At 42.5% G+C, this 21,284-nt stretch overlaps 1 protein-coding gene across 1 annotated transcript in view; it reads right to left on the reverse strand.

The window, feature by feature from the left end:
• lpin2 (lipin 2) overlaps positions 1-21,284 on the reverse strand; it is a 90,742-nt gene that overhangs the window by 35,987 nt on the left and 33,471 nt on the right. The window contains 6 exon segments of the mRNA XM_055634202.1: positions 358-721; positions 4,628-4,760; positions 6,907-7,014; positions 8,880-8,977; positions 8,979-9,140; positions 17,283-17,369. Coding sequence (XP_055490177.1) covers positions 358-721; positions 4,628-4,760; positions 6,907-7,014; positions 8,880-8,977; positions 8,979-9,140; positions 17,283-17,369 — 952 coding nt within the window.

The following is a 21,284-nucleotide window of genomic DNA, read 5'->3' on the forward strand; positions in this document are numbered from 1 at the left end:
CACTCCCAAGGATCACTCACACCTCAGTCATTCTCTCTTCTCCCCCCTCCATCAGACAGAAGATACAAAAGTTTGAATGCACATACCATTCTATTCAAGAACAGCTGCTTCCACACTGTTATCAGACACTTGAACAGACCTCACACATGCTAGGGACTAATTACTGATCTTCCAGTCTACCCTGTTGCTGCCCTCGCAATTTTTTTTAACCTGCACTTTTTTGTAAACCTCAACTCTGTATGAATTCTGCACTCTGTTTATTTTCTCTTTTGTACTACCTGATGTAATGTATGATTTGCCTGGATAGTATATAAATCAATGACAACACACACAATACTAAATACCATTAGATATTACCTTTTTTCTTTGATGGAGAATCTAACTTTGCAATAACTGGAGGCTCCATTCCAAGATCTGTAGCAAAGCTGTCCATCTGAGGTACTACAGGAGTTGTAGTTGCTGGGACACTCTGTAGAGGTGCGGGTTGTGAAAGTGCTTCATTGGGAATTTCCTTTGAGGATTCATCTGTGTTGTCAATAACTGTTTGGCTATTGCTCACATGTGATCGAGGCTCAGGTTTTACTAAAGTATGAGTTGTGCTTTCCCCATCAGTCACATCTACATTCATGGCATCAGAGCTGAGGATAACCCTGAAGTGAGTCTTTTCAGATGGTGTAATCGTGAAGGCTCTTAGTTGTTCCAGTTTCTCTATTTTATTAACCTGAAACATTCAAATCAAACATATTGGTCATTCCACATGCAGCTGCACACAATTTTACTTTGACTTACAAAAGCATGAAATAACATTTAACCAAATCACAAACTTAACCAATTCAGTGAATAGATTGTGTCATCTTTATTAAAGATTTGAATGGCAATGTTGATTTGTGGATGACACCAAGATTGGTGTCGTGGACAGGGAGAGAGGGCTGGGAGTGGGGGAGGTTTTCCAAGTTTACAAACATATCTGGATCAACTAGGGAAGTTGGTCAAGGAATGGCAAATGGAATTTAACTCTGATGAGAGAAGTGATGCCTTTTGGCGTCAAACCAGGGCAGGACTTTCATAATAAACATTTGGACCCTGGAGTGTGTTGTGGAGCAGAGGCTGGTTATGGGCCTGTCCCACTTAGGCAATTTGTTAGGCGACTAGGCTGTCGCCACGTGTCGCCTGTATGGTCGTGAGTAGTCTCCTCAGTCGCCCAAAGAATCGTAGCATTTTTCTGGTCGCCGCTGGACTTTGAAATGTTCAAAACTTTTCGGCGACTGTCGACTTGACGTCAATAAGCGTAGCTTGACTTCTTCTGAAGTAGGCGCTGTCGTAGGTTATCGCCAGGATGACCTAGGCTGTCGCCGGTGCTGACCAGTGAATTCCATTGGTCACTACCTACGTCGAGCTATGTCAACCAGCGACTGAATTGTCTTAAGTTGTTGTAGGTTGTCGCCAACAGGGTTGTACCTTGTCGTAGCTTGTCGCAGATGGACGTAGGTTGTCGTAGATGTGATCGTAGGTGGACGTCTTAATGCGACAGCGGTTGTTGTTAGCTTGACATCGACTAGGTGGTAGGTTGTTGTAGACATTGTCGTAGGGAGGGGGTCCAGTCACCTGTTTTTCGGCGACCTGCTACGACTATGACAGTCGCCGGCATTTGCCGAAAAAAATTGCGTAAATGTGACAGGCACATTACACATTTCCTTGAAAGTAACCACACAGGTACAGTCTACCCTCATTATTACGGACCTCTTTGTAACAGATTTTGTGTATAGTGGATGGAGCATCCCCACAGTAATCAGAGACCACTGTCTCTTTAAGAACACAGGCAGCTAGTTAAGGGGATGTCCCACTTGCGCGACCTATTTGGCGAGTTTAGAATTAGAATTAGATTCCTTTATTGTCATTCAGACCTTTCGGTCTGAACGAAATTATTTTGCCTGCAGTCATACACAGAACCAATAAAAACAAAACATACAATAAACACAAATTAAACATCCACCACAATGAGTTCACCAAGCACATCCTCACTGTGATGGAGGCAAAGTTTTAGTCTCCGTCTCTTCCCTGCGCCGAGGCATTTGATCCAGGCCGGAGATGCCGCCCTCCAGTCCAGTGGACCTCCGTGGTGATGTCGCCGCTGCCGAAAGCCGGAACGCCGTCTCCGTTCCGAGATGACCCACCACAGCATCAGCTCCTGGCAGCCGCCCCAGCTCCAGGCCGCCACCCCAGCTCTGGGTCCCGCAGTCTCCGCTCCGGGCCGCTGCCCCAGCTCCGAGTTGAAAAAAATGACATGTTGAAGACCTCCTTCGACTATGTTGAAGACCTCCTTCGACTATGTTGAAGACCAGCTTCGACTAGCGACGACTAACTTCGGAAAAATTGACTCTACTAGCCCCTAGAGCTCTATCTAACTCAATCAACACTTGTGCAATGATACACTATGAAACAATGTAACAAACAGCCTTTTGTATTTTTAGCTTGCAGTAGCAAAAATACATTTTAGCTGTTAAAAAGAACTTTGTATTTGAAATCAACTTGTTTCACGGAATGATTGCTGGGTAGTTGGAGTGAATCCATTACTTGGTTATAGCTATTTGATTTACCATACATCCATACCAAAAAAGCAAGATACAAAACTACATAAAGATTAAACATAAATAGCCGCTGTGGTGGCTATTTTAAAATTAAGAACACTAATTCAGTTCACAATATTATTCACAAACGGCTAAGTATGTAGGCACAGCATAGCAATTAAGGAATTAAATAGTGTTACAGTTTATTACGCGGGAAATGAAAGGTTAACATCAAGGCCATGCTTCAGTTGTAAATGACATTGATGAGACACATCTTGACTCAAATGTTTAATGACCCTGTCTCACGGTGCGAGTCCACACACGAGTGATCCCAAGTGAAAGAAAATCACACTCGTGGTTGTCTACGAGATTCCAAGTTTATGATCACGAGTTTAAACGAGTTCCCACGTGTATGTCTAAGTTTGCCGTTTACTTCTCATTTCTGTGAGTTACCAAGTTCATCTCCCGAGTTACTCTTGAGCCAACCGGGAATGAAGGCCTGTTTTAAGTATCAAATAGAGGAGCTGGACAGCATCTCATACAGTAAGTATATTCCGATTCAGTATTGAAAGTTATTCAATTTCAGAACTTAAAAAACCCTTTTGATTTATGGTCCTTCCTTAAGCTACGGTACTCCAATTCACCTCCCCTCTATTGTGGACACTGCACTTTGCCTATGGAACGGATGCTTTTTGATGCTGAGTACATTCTATACTCTGTAACTTCCCCTATGCTCTACTGGAGTTTGGCTTGAATGTATTGATGTGCAGTATTAACTCATCAGTTGAATAGCATTCAAGGGAAAGCTTTTCACTGCACCTCAGTACATATATGACAATAATAAAGCTAAACCTTGATAAAGTGGAAGTAGAGGACATCCTGTTCCAACTTGGATTTTCTTCTTTTTTTTCTTTTCCATGTTAGTTTCAACTTCCCCCTCACCCAGTTCAGATAATGTCCACCAATCTTTTCAAACCTTTGCAGAATTCTCCTTGATGCCCTAGGAATGCTAATCCTTTCTATTTAGTTTAGTGATACAGATACAGCGTGGAAACAGGCCTATCGGCCCAACGGGACCGCGCCAACCAGCGATCCCCGCATATTAACACTATACTACACATACTAGGGACAATTTTTACATTTACCAAGCCAATTAACCTACAAACCTGTACGTCTTTGCAGTGTGGAAGGAAACCAAAGATCTAGGAGAAAACCCATGCAGGTCAAGGGGAGAACGTACAAACTCAGTACAGACAGCACCCGTAGTTGGGATCGAACCTGGGTCTCCGACGCTGCAAGTGCTGTAACCCGACCGTTGCTCCACTATTACACCACTCCTGTCGTGTGTTAGTTCATGCATCTTTTCACTTTAGATGAATGGCATATAATACTGACAATTATTTCTATTTCATTCTTGCACTTAAAATTTAGTTCATAGTTCAAAAGCAAACTACAATGCTATTCCTTCTTACAATCAGTAATATAACAAGTTCAACCATTAAAACAATCACAGTCTTCATGATGAAGTGTGGTTATTTTATTTCATCCATGACACTTCCGAACATCACTAAAATATAGGAACTACAGATGCTGGTTTACAAAAAAAGAGTGCTGGTGTAACTCAGCGGGACAGGCAGCATCCCTGGAGAACATGGATAGGTGATGTTTCAGGTTGGGACCCTTCTTCAGAGTGAATGTGATGGGGTGTGGGAGAGGACGAGAGAGCTGAAAGAGAGGAGGGGCAGAACAAAGCCTAGCAAGTAATAGGTGGATACAAGCAAGGGGGGTTTTCATGGGCAGAGGTTTGGACAAAGGAGAGCTGCATCACCTATCCATGTTCTACAGAGATGCCATTTGACTCACTAAGTTACTCCAGCATTTTGTGTCTTCCATTCCATTCCTTTTTTTTTTTTTTTTTATAAACATTTCTTGGAAAAGTCTCTATTTCAATTTATTCCTTGAAATTCTCGTGTGCCCGATAATCATGCCATGATAGTAATAACTAAGTTAGAAAAAGCTCCAAAGGTATCACAAATATATCAGTTGGAAAATGTAATTACATTATTTACCCTTGTTGACTCGGGAAACTCTCCCCAAGACCACTGCATGTGGGACTCGGACAACAGTAACTCAGTTGGTTTCACCATCAACTCCGAATCACTTTTAGGAGAAGCAGGCTGGGAATAGGATGTACTAATAACAAATAAAAGGAAAGAATATATTTGTTAAAAAAATACATTTATTAAAGTAATGAGCCTGTCAGTGTTTTTTTTAATTATTTTTTCCGATAATCAAAAATTGGTGGTTTAAATATGGCGGACCTAGATTTACAATTTGTGAACCATTTTGAGCATAATCATGCCCACAAATAACCTTAACATTCTCTGCATTTATACAGAAAAATAAAATCCTTTCTAAGTGCCCAGTCCAAAGTAAGAGAATTTTCCTGATCCTTTTTGGCACAGGTGCTGCACAGGTACAGAATCATGATGTCATATGACGTCTTAGGCCCTTTGGCACGTTAACAATGCTGCACAAAATGCCCGATCTACATTACTCCCAACTGCCACGTTTGGCCTATATCCTTCCCATCCATGTAAACCTTCCCATCATGTCCCTGTCCAATTGCCTTTTGAATGCTGTTTATAGTTCCTCCGTCAACTACATCCTCTGGCAGCTCGTTCCATGTACCTACCTCCCTAGTACGAAAAGGTTGCCCCTCAAGTTCCTAGTAAATCTTGCCCATCCCATCTAAACCTATGTCCTCTGATTCTTGATTTCCCTTGCTCTAGGTAAAAACTGCGCATTCACTCTATCTATTCCCCTCATGATCTTATACACCTTGGCAAGACCTCTGGATACTTTCAAGAGAGAGCTAGATAGGGCTATTAAAGATAGCAGAGTCAGGGGATATGGGGAGAAGGCAGGAACGGGGTACTGAGTATAAATGATCAGCCATGATCACATTGAATGGCGGTGCTGGCTAAAGTGCCGAATGGCCTGCACCTATTGTCACCCTTCAGCCTCCTGCAATCCAACTAATAAAGTCCTAGCCTACCAAAACTCTTCCGAAAGCTTTGGCCCTCTTGTTCTGGCAATATCCTCGTAAATCTTCTCTGCACTCTTTCCATCTTAATAACATTGTTCCTGAAGCAGGATGACCAAAACTGAATAGAATATTCCAAATGCAGCCTCACCAACATCTTGTAGAGAAAATATTATTAACTGTGAACTGACTCCCATTACAATGTACTTGGGCACTAATAATATGGTTATTATTCCAGGATTCTAATCAGATGCAGAATGCAAAATGGTTTTTGTTTTTCCCACACTGCAACAGCATCGTCAAAAGTACTTTATTGGTTATAAATTGGAATGCGCTGAGAAAAGGAATGCGCTGAGAAAAGGAATGAAACAGTACCAGCCCTTGTCTTTTTGTACCCAGCTGTGAAACACAACCTTTCAGCTCAGAAACATCTTTGCATAGCACAATCGAATTGTTCATAGAAATGTCTATCATGATTCAAATAATATAGGCATCTGCAAGATGCACAACAGAATGTGTGCTTGTTCGTTTAAATATAGTAGAAAATCCAGTATATTCAACATGTTACAAACTGGACAGCAAAAACAAAGCCAAAATTATTCAACGATTCGTACTCACAGAAGGTTAAATATGACACGGATAAATAGAACATAGAAAAGTACAGAATGAGAGAACAAGCCCTTCAGCCCATAAACTTGATGCCAAGATAAATTATTCACCTGTGCCTACACATGATCCATATTCTCCGCATATCCATATGCCTATCTAAAAGCTTCTTAAAAGCCACTGTCGTATCTGCCTACCATCATTACCCTTGTCAGCGATTTCCAGGCACCCATGCCACTGTAAAAGACTTGTCCCGCACATCTCCTTTAAATTTTGTCCCTCCCAACTTAATGCAATGTCTTCTCCACTTTGACATTTCCACCATTGGAATAAAGGTTCCAAGTCACCACACTGGTTAGTGCCTCCTGTACATTTTATACATTTCTATCATGTCCCCCCTCAACCTTCAGTATTCTAGAGAAAACAATCAAAATTTGCCCAACCTCGCCATGTAGCCCAAACTCCCCAATTCAGGTAGCATTCGGGTAAACCTTTTCTGCACCTGCTCCAAAGCTTCCCCACCTTTCCTGTAATGGAGCAACTGCATGCAATACTCCAAATAAGGCCTAACACAAGTCCTACAGATAAGCACATGCAGTTATAAAATCTCTGCTCGAATATACACTGCAATTAAAAAGATGGGATAGTCTGTTATAATATTTTTTGACGTTGGACTGCAAGACGTACCTCTCAGTTGGATACAAGTCACCATCAGAATGTGGGTAAGTGACCTCATGGTGAAAAGCTGGAGATTCTTTCAAGTCATTTTCCTTCAAAGAAGAATATATCGATCCCCTGAATGAAGAAAATAATGGGATACGTTTTAAAGTTACATTTAAACATAATTATATTTAACAGTGGGATATTACAAAACAATGTTATTTATAATTAATAATGGGATATATTTATTATTATTATAATTATTAAGTTATAATCAGATCCTTTCTTAAGTGACAATATGGAAAATAACTGCAAGTAGAACACGAAACAAACACATATCAGCAACAGATGCAATTTCTTTGATCACAATTTATTCTTCCTATATTTCCTGCAAAATTAGATTCAAATTCAAGTGTAATTTACTTCCTTATTTTTCAACATTCAAATTATCCACCATGTTTACACAATGCAGTGACAAAACTGGTAGAGGTACAGTCCCAGGTTTACAGCGACAGTCCCAAGTTAGATACTGATCTCTAAATTGATCTCTAAATTGTCCCCAATTTGTAAGTGAGGGGTAGAATTAGTGGGGTGGGGGAAAAAGGTGAAGTGAAAAATGTGTGAAGAATAGAAATGGGATTAATGTAGGGTTAGGGTGAATGGGTAGTAGGACTCAGTAGTCTGAAGGGTCTGTTTCTATGCTTTGTTTCCCTTGGATTCTTTGTTAATCATTCACTAATGGAAGCATAAACATAGAAAACAAGTGCAGGAGTAGGCCATTTGGCCCTCCGAGCCAGCACCGCCATTCAATATGATCATGGCTGATCATCCAAAATCAGTATCCAGTTCCTGCTTTTTTCCCCATATCCCTTGATTCCTTAGCCCCAAGAGCTAAATCTAACTCTCTCTTGAAAACATCCAGTGAATTGGCCTCCATTGCCTTCTGTGGCATGAGGATTCCACAGATTTACAACTCTCTGGGTGAGAGTTTTTTCCATAAGGCCTACTCCTTATTCTTAAACTGTGACCCCTGATTCTGGACTGCCCCATCATGGGGAAATTTTTCTTGCATCTAGCCTGTCCAATCCCTTAAGAATTTTATATGCTTCTATAAGATTCCCTCTCATCCTAAATTCCAGTCGACCCATTCTTTCATCATATGTCAGACCCACCATTCTGGGAACTAACCTGGTGAACCTACGCTGCACTCCCTCAATAGCAAGAATAATACTAAAGGAATGGAATTGGAGGTGGACATCAACCATTTCCATGATGCTGCAGTCACATCACTTTTAAAGCCAAAAGATCATCCAGAAATGATTAACAAAGTTCATGTTAAACAAATGCAAAATAATTGTTTGTTAAAGAAACTTTAAAAAGAACAGATTGGGCATGCCTGATACCATTACTATGGCTCATATTTATAAACAAAGAGGCCATCTAATACTCAGTAAAATTGTATAAATCTTGAATAGGCTAAAGGATAATTTTTTTTCCCCCAATGAACAGAGGAAATACATTCTTTCCTAACAACAGCAACATATATTGGATTTAAGCCAGCAAGCCATTTCCTGGAACTAACAATAAAATAATAAAATTGGCCAGTAGCTCAATTTACAAGTCACAGGATTTATTTCCCCTGTACAAATCGTTGTCCCATTTCAACATTACTGACAAGTTTTCATGAAAACTTAGATGCTGCCTCACCCGCTGAGGTTCGCCAGCATTTTTGTCTACTTTCAATTTTTCCAGCATCTGCAGTTCTTTCGTAAACAAAACTTTTCATGAAGAGATCATTTGTTCACCCAACTTGCCAATCTACTGAATTTGTGTTTTTTTTTAAACTATTTCATAGCCGAAAGGTTCACCACTCCAAACAATAAGCGCCTTATTTATTCTCAAAACTCCCAAGGTATATTTTGCCAAAATCAAACGTTAAGCAGTGCTTAAAAGATTTTTTTTTACAGTACAAAATTTACAAGATAAAAATTTGCTTCAACCTGGACGAGTGTACCGGCTTGTCTTCCTCAGAACTCAAGTCCATTTCAAATATATCTTCAGGTTTAATTTTTTTCTTGCGTCGTTTCTTCTTCTTTCCCCGAGCCGGAACATATAGTCTCTGGGCCAGCGCCCTGAACAACATTCTCCAAGTTCTGCCCCTCCCTCAGATCAGTTCCAGGTTTCTCCAACTTCATTTCCTTGAAGAACTGTCCTTCTTCCGTATGGATGGGAGAGGTGGCCAAGTGAGGAGGAACTTCTTCCTGGTGAAATAAAAATCAGAAGCCCATTCAAACTGCAGGTTATGTCAACGGTAGATTGAAGATCATTTGCTGTACCATTTTTAAATATAGCCTCAAGTTCATAAAATTCAGAGAATTTAATCTAAACCTACTCAAATTGCTGCCACCTATTTCATGAACACTAACTCGGGACGGGTCTCACCCTGACCACCCCATCTTTTCCCATTTCCCATCTGGTGAAAGGTATAGAAGTGTGAAAATGCACACCTCCAGATTCAGGGACAGTTTCTTCCCAGCTGTTATCAGGCACCTGAACCACCCTACCACCAACTAGGGAGCAGTCCTGAACTTCTATCTACGTTATTGGAGAACCTCAGACTACCTTTGATCGGACTTTCGATTTATCTTTCACTAAACATTATTCATATTGTTCCCTTTATCATGTAAACCAGGGCCGGCCTTAAGCCAATTGGACCAATTGGGCCCCATGCCTAAGCGCTCTGTGCTAGTGCCGCTAATCTTCATCTAGTGAAGACTATATTGCGGTCTGCAGTTGCTTGGACTGTTGCTGCATGTGCGGGAGAGTTGAATCCCTTTTGCATTGCTTTTAGTAACGACATCTTTTATACGATGCAACGCAGCCTCACCAATTGTTCCCAATTGGGCCCCGCACCTCCTAAGGCCGGCCCTGATGTAAACGCACACTGTGAATGGCTCGATTGTAATCATGTATTATCTTTCAGCTGACTGGTTAGTTAGCATGCAACAAGAACTTTTCACTGTACTGCAGTACACGTGACAAAACAAAACTAAGCTCAGACACCTCTGAAATATTACTTTTGGATTATAACGCAGTTTGATACATTAATTTATGAAATTCTGTAAAATATTAATTGGTCCTGAATAGCTAGCAAGATACTATAGTCTTTCAAGACCTACTCATTGCTGTTAGTACATCAATGTGACCCAAGGGATTGCCCAAGGATAAACAAGCTTCCCATTTACCAGAACCATGCTCTTCTACACATTCAGTTAATGGCACACATTCCCAGGGAAACATGCTTTTTGGACAAAAGGCCAAAAACCGAAACAAGGAATTGAAGAACATCAGAGTTCAGATTTCTTAAAACTTTAGAGTAAATTTTCTTGTAAAAGCATTACATTCAAATGTTGTTGTGTCAAATTCGAGACCGTGAATACAGGAAGGCTAAAGTAGATGAAGGAAACCATGGAAACCAAAAGCTGATGAAATAAAATGCATTGTAAGAAGGCGCTCACAAAAGGCTATAGAAAGCATATAATTAAAACCACATGTCTTGGCTGCTGCCTGAAGCATATGCTCTCAACAAGAGAAGCAAATCTTTTTTTATGAGTGCAATTAGTTACTTCCTCAGAACTTTTTAAAATACCGCTGCAGGAATTTAAAAAAACAAAACAGGAATAGAGTCAATGCTTTTTAAAAAAAAAGTTATATTTCCTTGAGCAAATTGGACAGCCAAGGAAAAAAAGTTGCAATTTGAAAGGATCATGACAGACATTTTCTAATTTGAACTGTTTGTGCTTTTTTTCCCCCCTTCCTACTAAACTTAATGTTTTAGACCAAAACTTTCACTTGTGTAGTCAGCAGCAGTAGATTAAAGCTGAACTGCTCCAAATCAGTAATTGATCATTGACACAACATCTGTCTAGCACTCGGTGATCATCAATGAGACTGGCTGGCTTGTTGGCAAATTCCATGCCACTCATTCATCACGGCCGGCCGTGTGGGAAGTGTCAAGTGGCTGGTTTAAGCAAGTCAGCAACAAAGGCAATTCCCTGCTCCCCGCACCCCATTGCCAACTCTGCCACATGTAGATATCAATTTACAAGTCATGAATTTGCTTCTGGCTCCATAATTTTCTTCCCTGCCCAACCTTGACGGGATTTCCATTGCTTATACTCCGTCGTTCTATCCTTATTTTCAGCCAAAGAAAACATCAGTAGAGGTGAAAACACAACAGTGGCTGCCTGACAATTGTTTTACTTTCTCATCTTTGTTCCCCACAAAGTAGGGCCACTTTTGTGTGCTTATATATTCCGCTTTGGAAAAAGATTAACTAGCAAACTTGGCTCCCGTTTTCCTTTTCATTGAGAACAGCATGTCAAAGTAACCTTTCCATTGAGACGCAGTTTAAAAGAAGCAGTTCTTTGCCACACAATTGTAGTTCTAACAGGCCACTGCATCATGTTGCTATAACAGCTATTATGGAGCCAACTGTGCAAAAAGTCAGACAAAAATAACATCTCCCCCGTGCAGAAGAACCAAACGGATTTAAAATGAAGAGACTATTGTGGGCTGCCATCTCATTTAATAACCACATTGATTGCTTGCTGGCTAAAAATAGGAATAACGTGTACAGCAGGCACGTGCTGTCAGGGTAGGTAAGGTAGACACTGCCTACCCTGACTAAAATTATAATTATTAAATATAAATAGTAAAGGCACGGGAGAATTCTGCCTACCTAAGAGATCGATCGTGTGCAGTACATGTAACACTGGAAAGTGTGTGCAGCCCACATGCCGTGGATGCTGCTTCAAGCTGCCAATTTCAAGCAGAGCTGAAGGCAGCTGTAATTCTGCCTTTGCAGCGTGGACTTTGTACGACTCATGCACAGCGCAAGCAGCTGTAAAGTGGGAAGCGGCTGTAAAAGGACAGCGCCGCTGCTGGGGGGGGGGAAAGAGTTCCTTTCACAGCGTGTGCGGAGTCTGGCCAGCGGTAAAGTTGCGGGAGCACAGGAGCGTTGAGAAGAAGGGGGTCGGGGATCATGCCAGAGCAACCAGCTCAAGAGCAGGTCAGCGTGCGATGGATAACAGGACAGCGGGCGATGGAGCTTACTCCATGTGTCAGTGCGAGTAACCTCAATTGGTCCCTTGTTCGCGCTGACACAGGCGTGTCCACTGCCCGCTGTCCTGTTATTCATCGTCCGCTGACCCGCTACGCTGATCTTTGCTCTTGAGCTGGTCCCCTCACTGTTCAGACGGAGAGCACTGCCAGAGGTGAACGGGCTGGCAGAAGGCGCTGAGGTCTGGCGGCCGCTCGCAGCCACCCGAGCTCCTTCCCTCCCCGGCCACAATGCGGTGGCTCCGCGCCCGGAGCGCCGCGGCAGCGGTAAGTGAGTGAGTTGCTGGCATGATCCCCGACCCCCTCCTTCTCAATGCTCCTGCCCTCTCTGCAACTTTACCCCTGGCCAGACTCGCCACACGCTGTGAAAGGAACTCTCCCCCCAATTGGTCCCTTGAACTAGTATTGTCATTCAATAAGATCACAACTAATTCAACTTGGCCCGGTGTGCTCCCGTTTTTCCCCACCAACTGTCCACCTGCCGTCACCCTCCACCCCCCACCCATTCAGTAATTCAGAATGAAGAAGATTTGGAAGCCTTGGGCAAATTGAATTTTTACTTTCTTTTATTTTTATGGAGAGGAGAACAATCTGCGCATGTGCGGTTTAAGATTTTTTTTTTTTTTTTTTTTTTTTTTTTTTTTTTTAAGCCGACTGACTGCCTACCCCGAGTAATTACTCACAGCACGTGCCTGGTGTACAGTTATACAAACACAATTTATAAAATATAATTATGGCACAAAAATGAATCTACAGCAAAAATCACCCCTTTAGTAATTTTTTTAAATTTTAGCAATACAACCCTGTATCTGTATACAGCCAGCTTTCTCCCACAATAGACAATATGTGCAGGAGGAGGCCATTCGGCCCTTCGAGCCAGCACCGCCATTCAATGGGATCATGGCTGATCATCCACAATCAGTACCCCATTCCTGCCTTCTCCTCATAACACCTATCTTTAAGACCTCCATCTAATTCTCTCTTGAAAGCATCCGGTAAACCGGCCTCCACCCCCCTGGCAGATAATTCCACAGACTCACAACTCTGTCACTTTCCTCATCTCCCTTCTAAATGGCTTGCCCCTTATTCTTAAACTGTGGCCCCTGGATCTGGGCTCTCCCAACATCGGGAACATGTGTCCTGCCTCTAGCGTGTCTAAACCCTGAATAATTTTATATGCCTCAATAAGATCGCCTCTCATCCTTCTAAATTTCAGACTATACAAGCCCAGCCACTCCATTCTATCAACATATGACAGCCCGCCATACCGTGAATTAACCTGGTGAACCTACGCTGCACTCGCTCAATAGCAAGAATGTTCTTCCTCAAATTTGGAGAACAAAACGGCACACAATACTCCAGGTGTGGTCTCACTTGGGCCCTGTGAACTGCTGAAGGACCTCTTTGCTCCTATACGCAACTCCTCTTGTTATGAAGGCCAACATGCCATTCACTTTCTTCACTGCCTACTGTACCTCCATGCTTACTTTCAGTGACTGATACACAAGGACCCCCAGATCCTGTTGCACTTTCCCTTTTCCCAACTTGACACCACATTCAAATAATAATTTGCCTTCCTGTTTTTGCCACCAAAGTGGATAACCTCACATTTACCCACATTCGAACGACGTACAGGTTTGTAGGCAAATTGGCTTTGGTAAAATTATAAAGTATGCCTAGTGTGTAGGATAGTGTTGGTGTATGGGGTGATCTCTGGTCGGCGAAACAGGCACTTCGGCCCATCAAGTCCACGCCGACCAACGATCACCACGTACACCAACACTATCGTACACACTAGGGACACTTTACAATTTTACCAAAGCCAATTAGCCTACAAACCTGTACATCTTTGGAATGTGGGAGAAAACTGGAGAACCCAGATAAGATTCACGTGGTTACCGGGGGTAATGTACAAACTCCGTACAGACACCACCCGTAGTTACGATCAAACCCGGGTCTCTGGCACTGTAAGGTAGCAACTGCAACACTGCACCACCATGCCGCAAGCTGGATAAAAAGCTCTCAGCTTATTATGACCCATAATTCATAACTTCCTTATTTTCCCCTCTCTATAACCATATAACAATTACAGCACGGAAACAGACCAACTCAGCCCTTCTAGTCCGTGCCGAGCACTTATTCTCCCCTAGTCCCATCTACCTGCACTCAGACCATAACCCTCCATTCCTTTCCCGTCCATATACCTATCCAATTTATTTTTAAATGATAAAATCAAACCTGCCTCCACTACTTCCACTGGAAGCTCATTCCACACAGCTACCACTCTCTGAGTAAAGAAGTTCCCCTTCATGTTACCCCTAAACTTCTGTCCCTTAATTCTCGTCATGTCCTCTTGTTTGAATCTTCCCTACTCTCAATGGGAAAAGCTTATCCACGTCAACTCTGTCTATCCCTCTCATCATTTTAAAGACCTCTATCATGTCCCCCCTTAACCTTCTGTGCTCCAAAGAATAAATACCTAACTTGTTCAACCTTTCTCTGGAACTTAGTTGCTGAAACCCAGGCAACATTCTAGTAAATCTCCTCTGTACTCTCTCTATTTTGTTGACATCCTTCCTATAATTAGGTGACCAAAATTGTACACCATACTCCAGAATTGGCCTCACCAATGCCTTGTACAATTTTAACATTACATCCCAGCTTCTATACTCAATGCTCTGATTTATAAAGGCCAGCACACCAAAAGCTTTCTTTACCACCCTATCTACATGAGATTCCACCTTCAGGGAACTGTGCACAGTTATTCCTAGACCCCTCTGTTCAACTGCATTCCTCAACACAATACTATGCGGTTTATTTGTCACATTGCACATAAAGTGCAAGTGAAATGAATATGTCAGCAGCGGTACAATGATAAAGAACACAAAAACACAATAAAAAATTTAACATAAACATCCACCACAGCATTCATCACTGTGGTGGAAGACACAATTTGGCCAGTCCTCCTCCATTTTCCCCCGTGGTCGGGACCTCAACCCTCCACAGCCGTTGCTGTGGGCGTCCAGATGGTAAAAGGACAAGGTACAAGTCCAGGTAAGTCCAGGATCGGCTCTTCCCCATCGGAGACCGCGGCTTTAAATTGGTGTAGGACGCAGGCCGGCGATCGAGATTTAAAGTTCCCGCCGCTCCGCAGCCAGAAGCACTGCAGACCGCAGGGCCGGCAGTCGAAGCTCCCCTCCAGGGGTGATGGTAAGTCGCCACCGCGCCAGGAGTTGGCCGCGGGCCGGCAGTGATGGCTTCTTCTTCCCCCGGGTCCCCCATGAGGGATCCTGGGCTGTAGACACCGCGCCAGCTGGAGCTGTGCAGACCGCCCGCGGCTTCAGGCTGCGGGCTGCCCCGGGCCAGCGAAACGGAGCACTCCCCTCCAGCGAGGGCTCACCCGCTCCAAGCCGAGAGTCCACGCTGCGCCCGCCACTGAAGCCCTGGGCTCGTCTCCGGGAAAGGCCGCGCCGATCCTTGCTGTTAGGCCGCGGGGGAGGCGACCTGGAAAAAGTCGCCTCTCCATGGAGGAGGCAGCCAAAACGGTTTCCCCCTCACCCCCCCCACCACACCACCCCCCACACAAAGAAACATTAAAAACATACTTTTATATACTTAGCACTCTTCCCGTTTTTAATGACAATTGAAATATTTCTGTCATAGCCCCTGCTATTTCTACACTAACTTCCCTCAATGTCCTAGGAAATATCCTGTCAGGACCTGGAGACTTATCCACTTTTATATTTTTCAAATGTGTTAGTACTTCCTCTTCTTTGATCCTCATAGTTTCCATAGCTACCCTACATTTTTCCCTTACCTCACATAATTCAATATCCTTCTCCTTGGTGAATACCGAAGAAAAGAAATTGTTCAATATCTCCCCCATCTCTTTTGGCTCTGCAGATAGCTGTCCACTCTGACTCTCTAAAGGACCAATTTTATCCCTCGTTATCCATTTGCTATTAATATAGCTGTAGAAACCCTTTGGATTTACTTTCACCTTACTTGCCAAAGCAACCTTATATCTTCTTTTAGCTTTTCTAATTTCTTTCTTAAGATTCTTTTTACATTCTTTATACTCCTCAAGCACCTCATTTACTCCATGCTGCCTATAATTATTGTAGATCTCTCTCTTTTTCCGAACCAAGTGTCCAATTTCCCTTGAAAACCATGGCGCTTTCCAATTTTTACTATTTCCTTTCAACCGAACAGGGACATAAAGATTCTGTACTCTTAAAATTTCATCTTAAAATGTCCTCCATTTCTCCTCCACATCCTTCCCGTCAAACAAAATGTACCAATTCACTCCTTTTAAATCCTTTCGCATCTCCTCAAAGTTAGCCTTTCTCCAATCAAAAATCTCAACCCTAGGTCCAGTTCTGACCCTCTCCATAATTATATTGAAACTAATGGTTTTGTGATCACTGGGCCCCGAAGTGCTCCCCAACACATACCTCCCCCACCTGACCCGTCTCATTTCCTAACAGGAGGTCCAGCACTGCCCCTTCTCTAGTAGGTACCTCTATGTATTGCTGCAAAAAACTATCCTGCACACATTTTACAAACTCCCTGTTCAGAGATCAATGAAAACTCAGCATTCGAATCTCCAAATTAGGTGATTGCTTGCTGGTACGAGAGCTAAAAGGTTAAACTCCCAAAGGCTTGGAAACTAACTATCTGGCGGACACCTTTAACAACTGAATGCTAATCCAGCAATATCCCAGTGCGAGATCCTTGCCAGAACTTTAATATCATCGGGCTATCTCAACATTCTGGGAATTTCAATGGGCAAAGATCACACGGGAGTCTTGCACTCATCATAAATGTGATTATAATAATCTTTCCCATAGTCTGAGAAACAACCTATAGCTTTAGTGGCTCAGTCTTTAATCTGGTGCAAGAACAGGTACAAGGACCCTGGAATCGCTGATTATTTTCTTTGTCATCAAAAGCAATCCTTCCTTTTCATAGTTAGCACTAATATTTTTATTCAATTTTCAGGAAACAAAATAGAGTTTAGATTACAATCATATTTACTATATTCAAAAGTTATGGTAATAAACATAACCAACAGCTAGGAGTTTCAATTCACAGAAAAAAAGAGATTTCAGTTCTGCACTTTGACACAAAGCATCATTTGTCAGACAAAAATGAAATGCTACTTGACTTGATAAGCAGTCTAAAATTAAACAAGGTTGTAGAACAAACAAATCTCTCTTTCATTGTGCCCATCATTCATCACAATACCACTTTATTTGTAAATATTTAAAGTTGTTACGTACATTTTCTTCTTGTACAAAGAATGCTTCTCCATTATCGCCCAACTTCATGTGCAGATCAACAGGGTCGCCATTAATCTCGATGTCAATCTGCAAATCCCAAAATAACAAATCTCAAAAATCAAGTTCTCCGTGTATCTCCTTCATGCATTGGATCAAATCAGTTACAAAAGTGCTCAACATTTCATGAACATAACAGGATTAGGATGTCCATCAGCCATTGGTTTGAGGTGCGGACAAAGGCGAGCAAGCACGCATATAAAGCGTTGAGCATTTGCGCGTGAGAGTAACGGTTGGCCATTTGGACCTTAGGTCATCAAAGCCAGTTCTACTACTTACTAAGATCACAGTTGGTATTTTACCTCAGTTAATTAATTACATTATCCTATAACCTTTGGGTCCTTTAATATCCAGAAACTTGGGAGTTGCATTTGGAATTTCAGTTTATTGATTGAGATGAGCCTTGGCATCAAGCAAGGTTGAGAATTCCAATGATTCAGCATGAAGCCATTTCTCTCCATCTCACCCCTATCACTGGAACTGTGGCGTGAATTTGAGATCAAGGTGGGAGGCAATGGCGAAGTTGATAAAAGTTACAAAATCCATGCACGTGCTTGGGGCAATATCAATCCAATCATCAATGTACCAGGAAAAGGATTGGTACCAGAGTAGTTTGGAGTGAAAAGGTTGTGCTAACAGGGGGTCCTTACCTCACCTATCTTTTGATTTGATTTGTAGAAAGGGAAAGGAAGCAGATAAGTTGTTCAAGTCATGTTCAGTCAGGCAAAGGATAGTGTGAGTAAAGGGGAACTGGAAGTTGAAATTATAATTGTTTATCACAAGTAGGATATGTGAAGTTTAATTCACTTCTGTAGATTTATCACACAACACAGTTAGTAAGAACAAAAAGGTCACAGCTTGTATAAGAATTAAGAAAATCGGATCTATTCATTTGTTATCTGTATTACTACTTCAATTAACTGGAAACAATGACTGGAAGATTTGTTTATACTATCAGCGACTGCGTAAGTTCTTTCACTGATATTCCTGAGTAGTAATGGCAATTAAAAGTTGGACATTGGAAAGTTAAGAAATTACCATTACCTTGCCTCTCTGTGCCCTCCCACCCAGAAATATTTGACTATTCAAAGCAATAATTTTACTCTGCATTTGAATAAGTTAGCAAACTCTATGCAAAAATAAACAATAGCTTTCATTCAAGGGGTTAGTTCCAAACCAATCTCCTGTGCAGTGCATCCATCTTTAAACTGTCTGGAGAGCGCCATCCAAAAGAGCATTTGCCAAAGTCTGCTGAGATAGTATTACACACCAATTAAGGTTGCTTCAACTCTTCTCTCAACTTACTTTTGATATTCAGATTCTCACACAGTGTAATTATGGCATTGCAAAGAATTTGATGAACCACCTATTTAATATTCCATTGGTGATCTTTGGATCAAAAGATACAAGAACCACACTTATAATTCTGGATACATTTCCTGATTGTTAATTTGCATCAATAGAATGAGAGTAATGAAGTGCAGGTCATAGAGTGATACAGTGTGGAAACAGGCCTTTTGGCCAACAATGTCCCAGCTACACTAGTCCAACTTGCATGTGCTTGGTCCATATCCCTCCAAACCTGTCCTATCCATGTACCTGTCTAACCTTTTTTTTAAAACGATGGGATAGTTCCAGCCTCAACTACCGCCTCTGGCAGCTTGTTCCATACACCCATCACCCTATGTGTGAAAAAGTTACCCCTCGGATTCATATTAAATCTTTTCCCCTTCACCATGAACCTATGTCCTCTGGTCCTCGATTCCCCTATTCTGGGCAAGAGACTCTGTGCAACTACCTGATCTTTTCCTCTCATAATTTTGTACACCTCTATAAGATTCCCCCATCATCCTCTTGTGCTCCATGGAATAGAGACCCAGCCTACTCAACCTCTCCCTATAGCTCACACCCTCTGGTGCTGGCAACATCCTCGTAAATCTTTTCTGAACCATTTCAAGCTTGACAATATCTGTCCTAAAATGGTGCCCAGAACTGAACACAATATTCACAATGTGGTCTCATCAACGTCTTATACAACTGCAACATGACCTCCCAACTTATATACTCAATACTCTGACTGATGAAGGCCAAAGTGTCAAAAGCTTTTTTGACCACCTTGTCTACCGGCAACTCGACCTTCAAGGAACCATGCACCTGTACTCCTAGATCCCTCTGCTCAACAACACTACCTAGAGGCCTACCATTCACTGTGTAGGTCCTGCCCTTGTTCGACATCCCAAAATGCAACACCACACACCTCTCTGTATTAAATTCCATCAACCATTCCTCAGCCCACCTGGCCAATTGACCCAGGTCCTGCTGCAGTCTTTCACAACCATTCACTATCTGCAAAACCACTCACTTTTGTATCACCAGCAAACTTGCTAACCTTGCCCTGTTTGTTCTCATCCAAATCATTGATGAAGATGACAAACAGTGACTGGCCCACCACTAGTCACAGGCCTCCAGTCCGAGAAGCAACCTTCCACCATTACCCTCTGCTTCCTTCCATGGAGCCAATTTGCTATCCATTCAGCTATCTCTCCTTGGAATCCATGCAATCTAACATTCCAGAGCAGCCTACCATGCGGAACCTTGTTTTATAGCAATACCATCTAATCCAGGTAGCATCTGGTAAACCTCCCATGCAATCTCTCCAAGGTCCCCATATCCTTCCTGTAACGGGACGATCAAAACTGTACACAATACTCCAATTACATCCAAACCAAAATGTTTTACAAAGTTGCATCATAACTTCCTCAAGATTCAAGAGAGTTTATTGTCATGTGTCCCAGATAGGACAATGAAATTCTTGCTTTGCTTCAGCACAACAGAATATAGTAGGCATGAATGCAGAACAGATCAGTGTGTCAATATACCCTTATATAAATATATACACACATGAATAAATAAGCAGATAAAGTGCAAATAAACAGATAATGGTCTATTAATATTCAGAGTTTTGTTTCAGTTGAGTTTAATAGCCCGATGGCTGTGGGGAAACAGCTATTCCTGAATCTGGACGTTGCAGTCCTCAGGCTCATGTACCTTCTACCTGAAGGTAGCGGGGAGATGAGTGTGTGGCCAGGATGGTGCGGGTCCTTGATGATTCTGCCAGCCTTTTTGAGGCAGCGACTGTGATAGATCCCCTCGATGGTAGGGAGGTCAGAGCCGATGATGGACTGGGCAGTGTTTACAACTTTTTGTAGTCTTTTCCGCTCCTGGGCGCTCAAGTTGCCGAACCAAGCCACGATGCAACCTGTCAGCATGCTCTCTATGGGCACCTGTAGAAGTTAGAGAGAGTCCTCCTTGACATACCGACTCTCCGTAATCTTCTCAGGAAGTAGAGGCTTTCTTAATAATTGCATCAGTGTTCACGGACCAGGAGAGATCTTCAGAAATATGCACGCCCAGGAATTTGAAGCTCTTGACCCTTTCCACCATTGATATTAGCGGGACTGTGGGTCCCCACCCTACCCCTTCCAAAGTCCACAATCAGTTCCTTGGTTTTGCTGGTGTTGAGGGCCAAGTTATTGTGCTGGCACTATTTGGTCAGTCGGTCGATCTTTCTTCGATACTCTGACTCGTCCCCATCAGTGATAAAGTCCCGCAACAGTGGTGTCGTCAGTGAACTTGATGATGGAGTTCGCACTATGACCGGCTACGCAGTCATGAGTGTAGAGTGAGTACAGCAGGGGGCTGAGCACGCAGCCTAGAGGTGCTCCCGTGCTGATTGTTATCGAGGCTGACACATTTCCACCAATACGAACAGCGTGGTCTGTCGATGAGGAAGTCGAGGATCCAATTGCAGAGGGATGCGCAGAGACCCAGTTCTGCGAGTTTGGTAACCAGCTTGGAGGGGATCATTGTATTAAATGCCGAGCTGTAATCAATGAATAACAGCCTGACATATGAGTTTTTGTTGTCCGTGGTCAAGATGGCGCC

Source organism: Leucoraja erinacea, chromosome 4 (genome assembly GCF_028641065.1).
Source record: "Leucoraja erinacea ecotype New England chromosome 4, Leri_hhj_1, whole genome shotgun sequence".
Lineage (NCBI taxonomy): Eukaryota > Metazoa > Chordata > Chondrichthyes > Rajiformes > Rajidae > Leucoraja > Leucoraja erinaceus.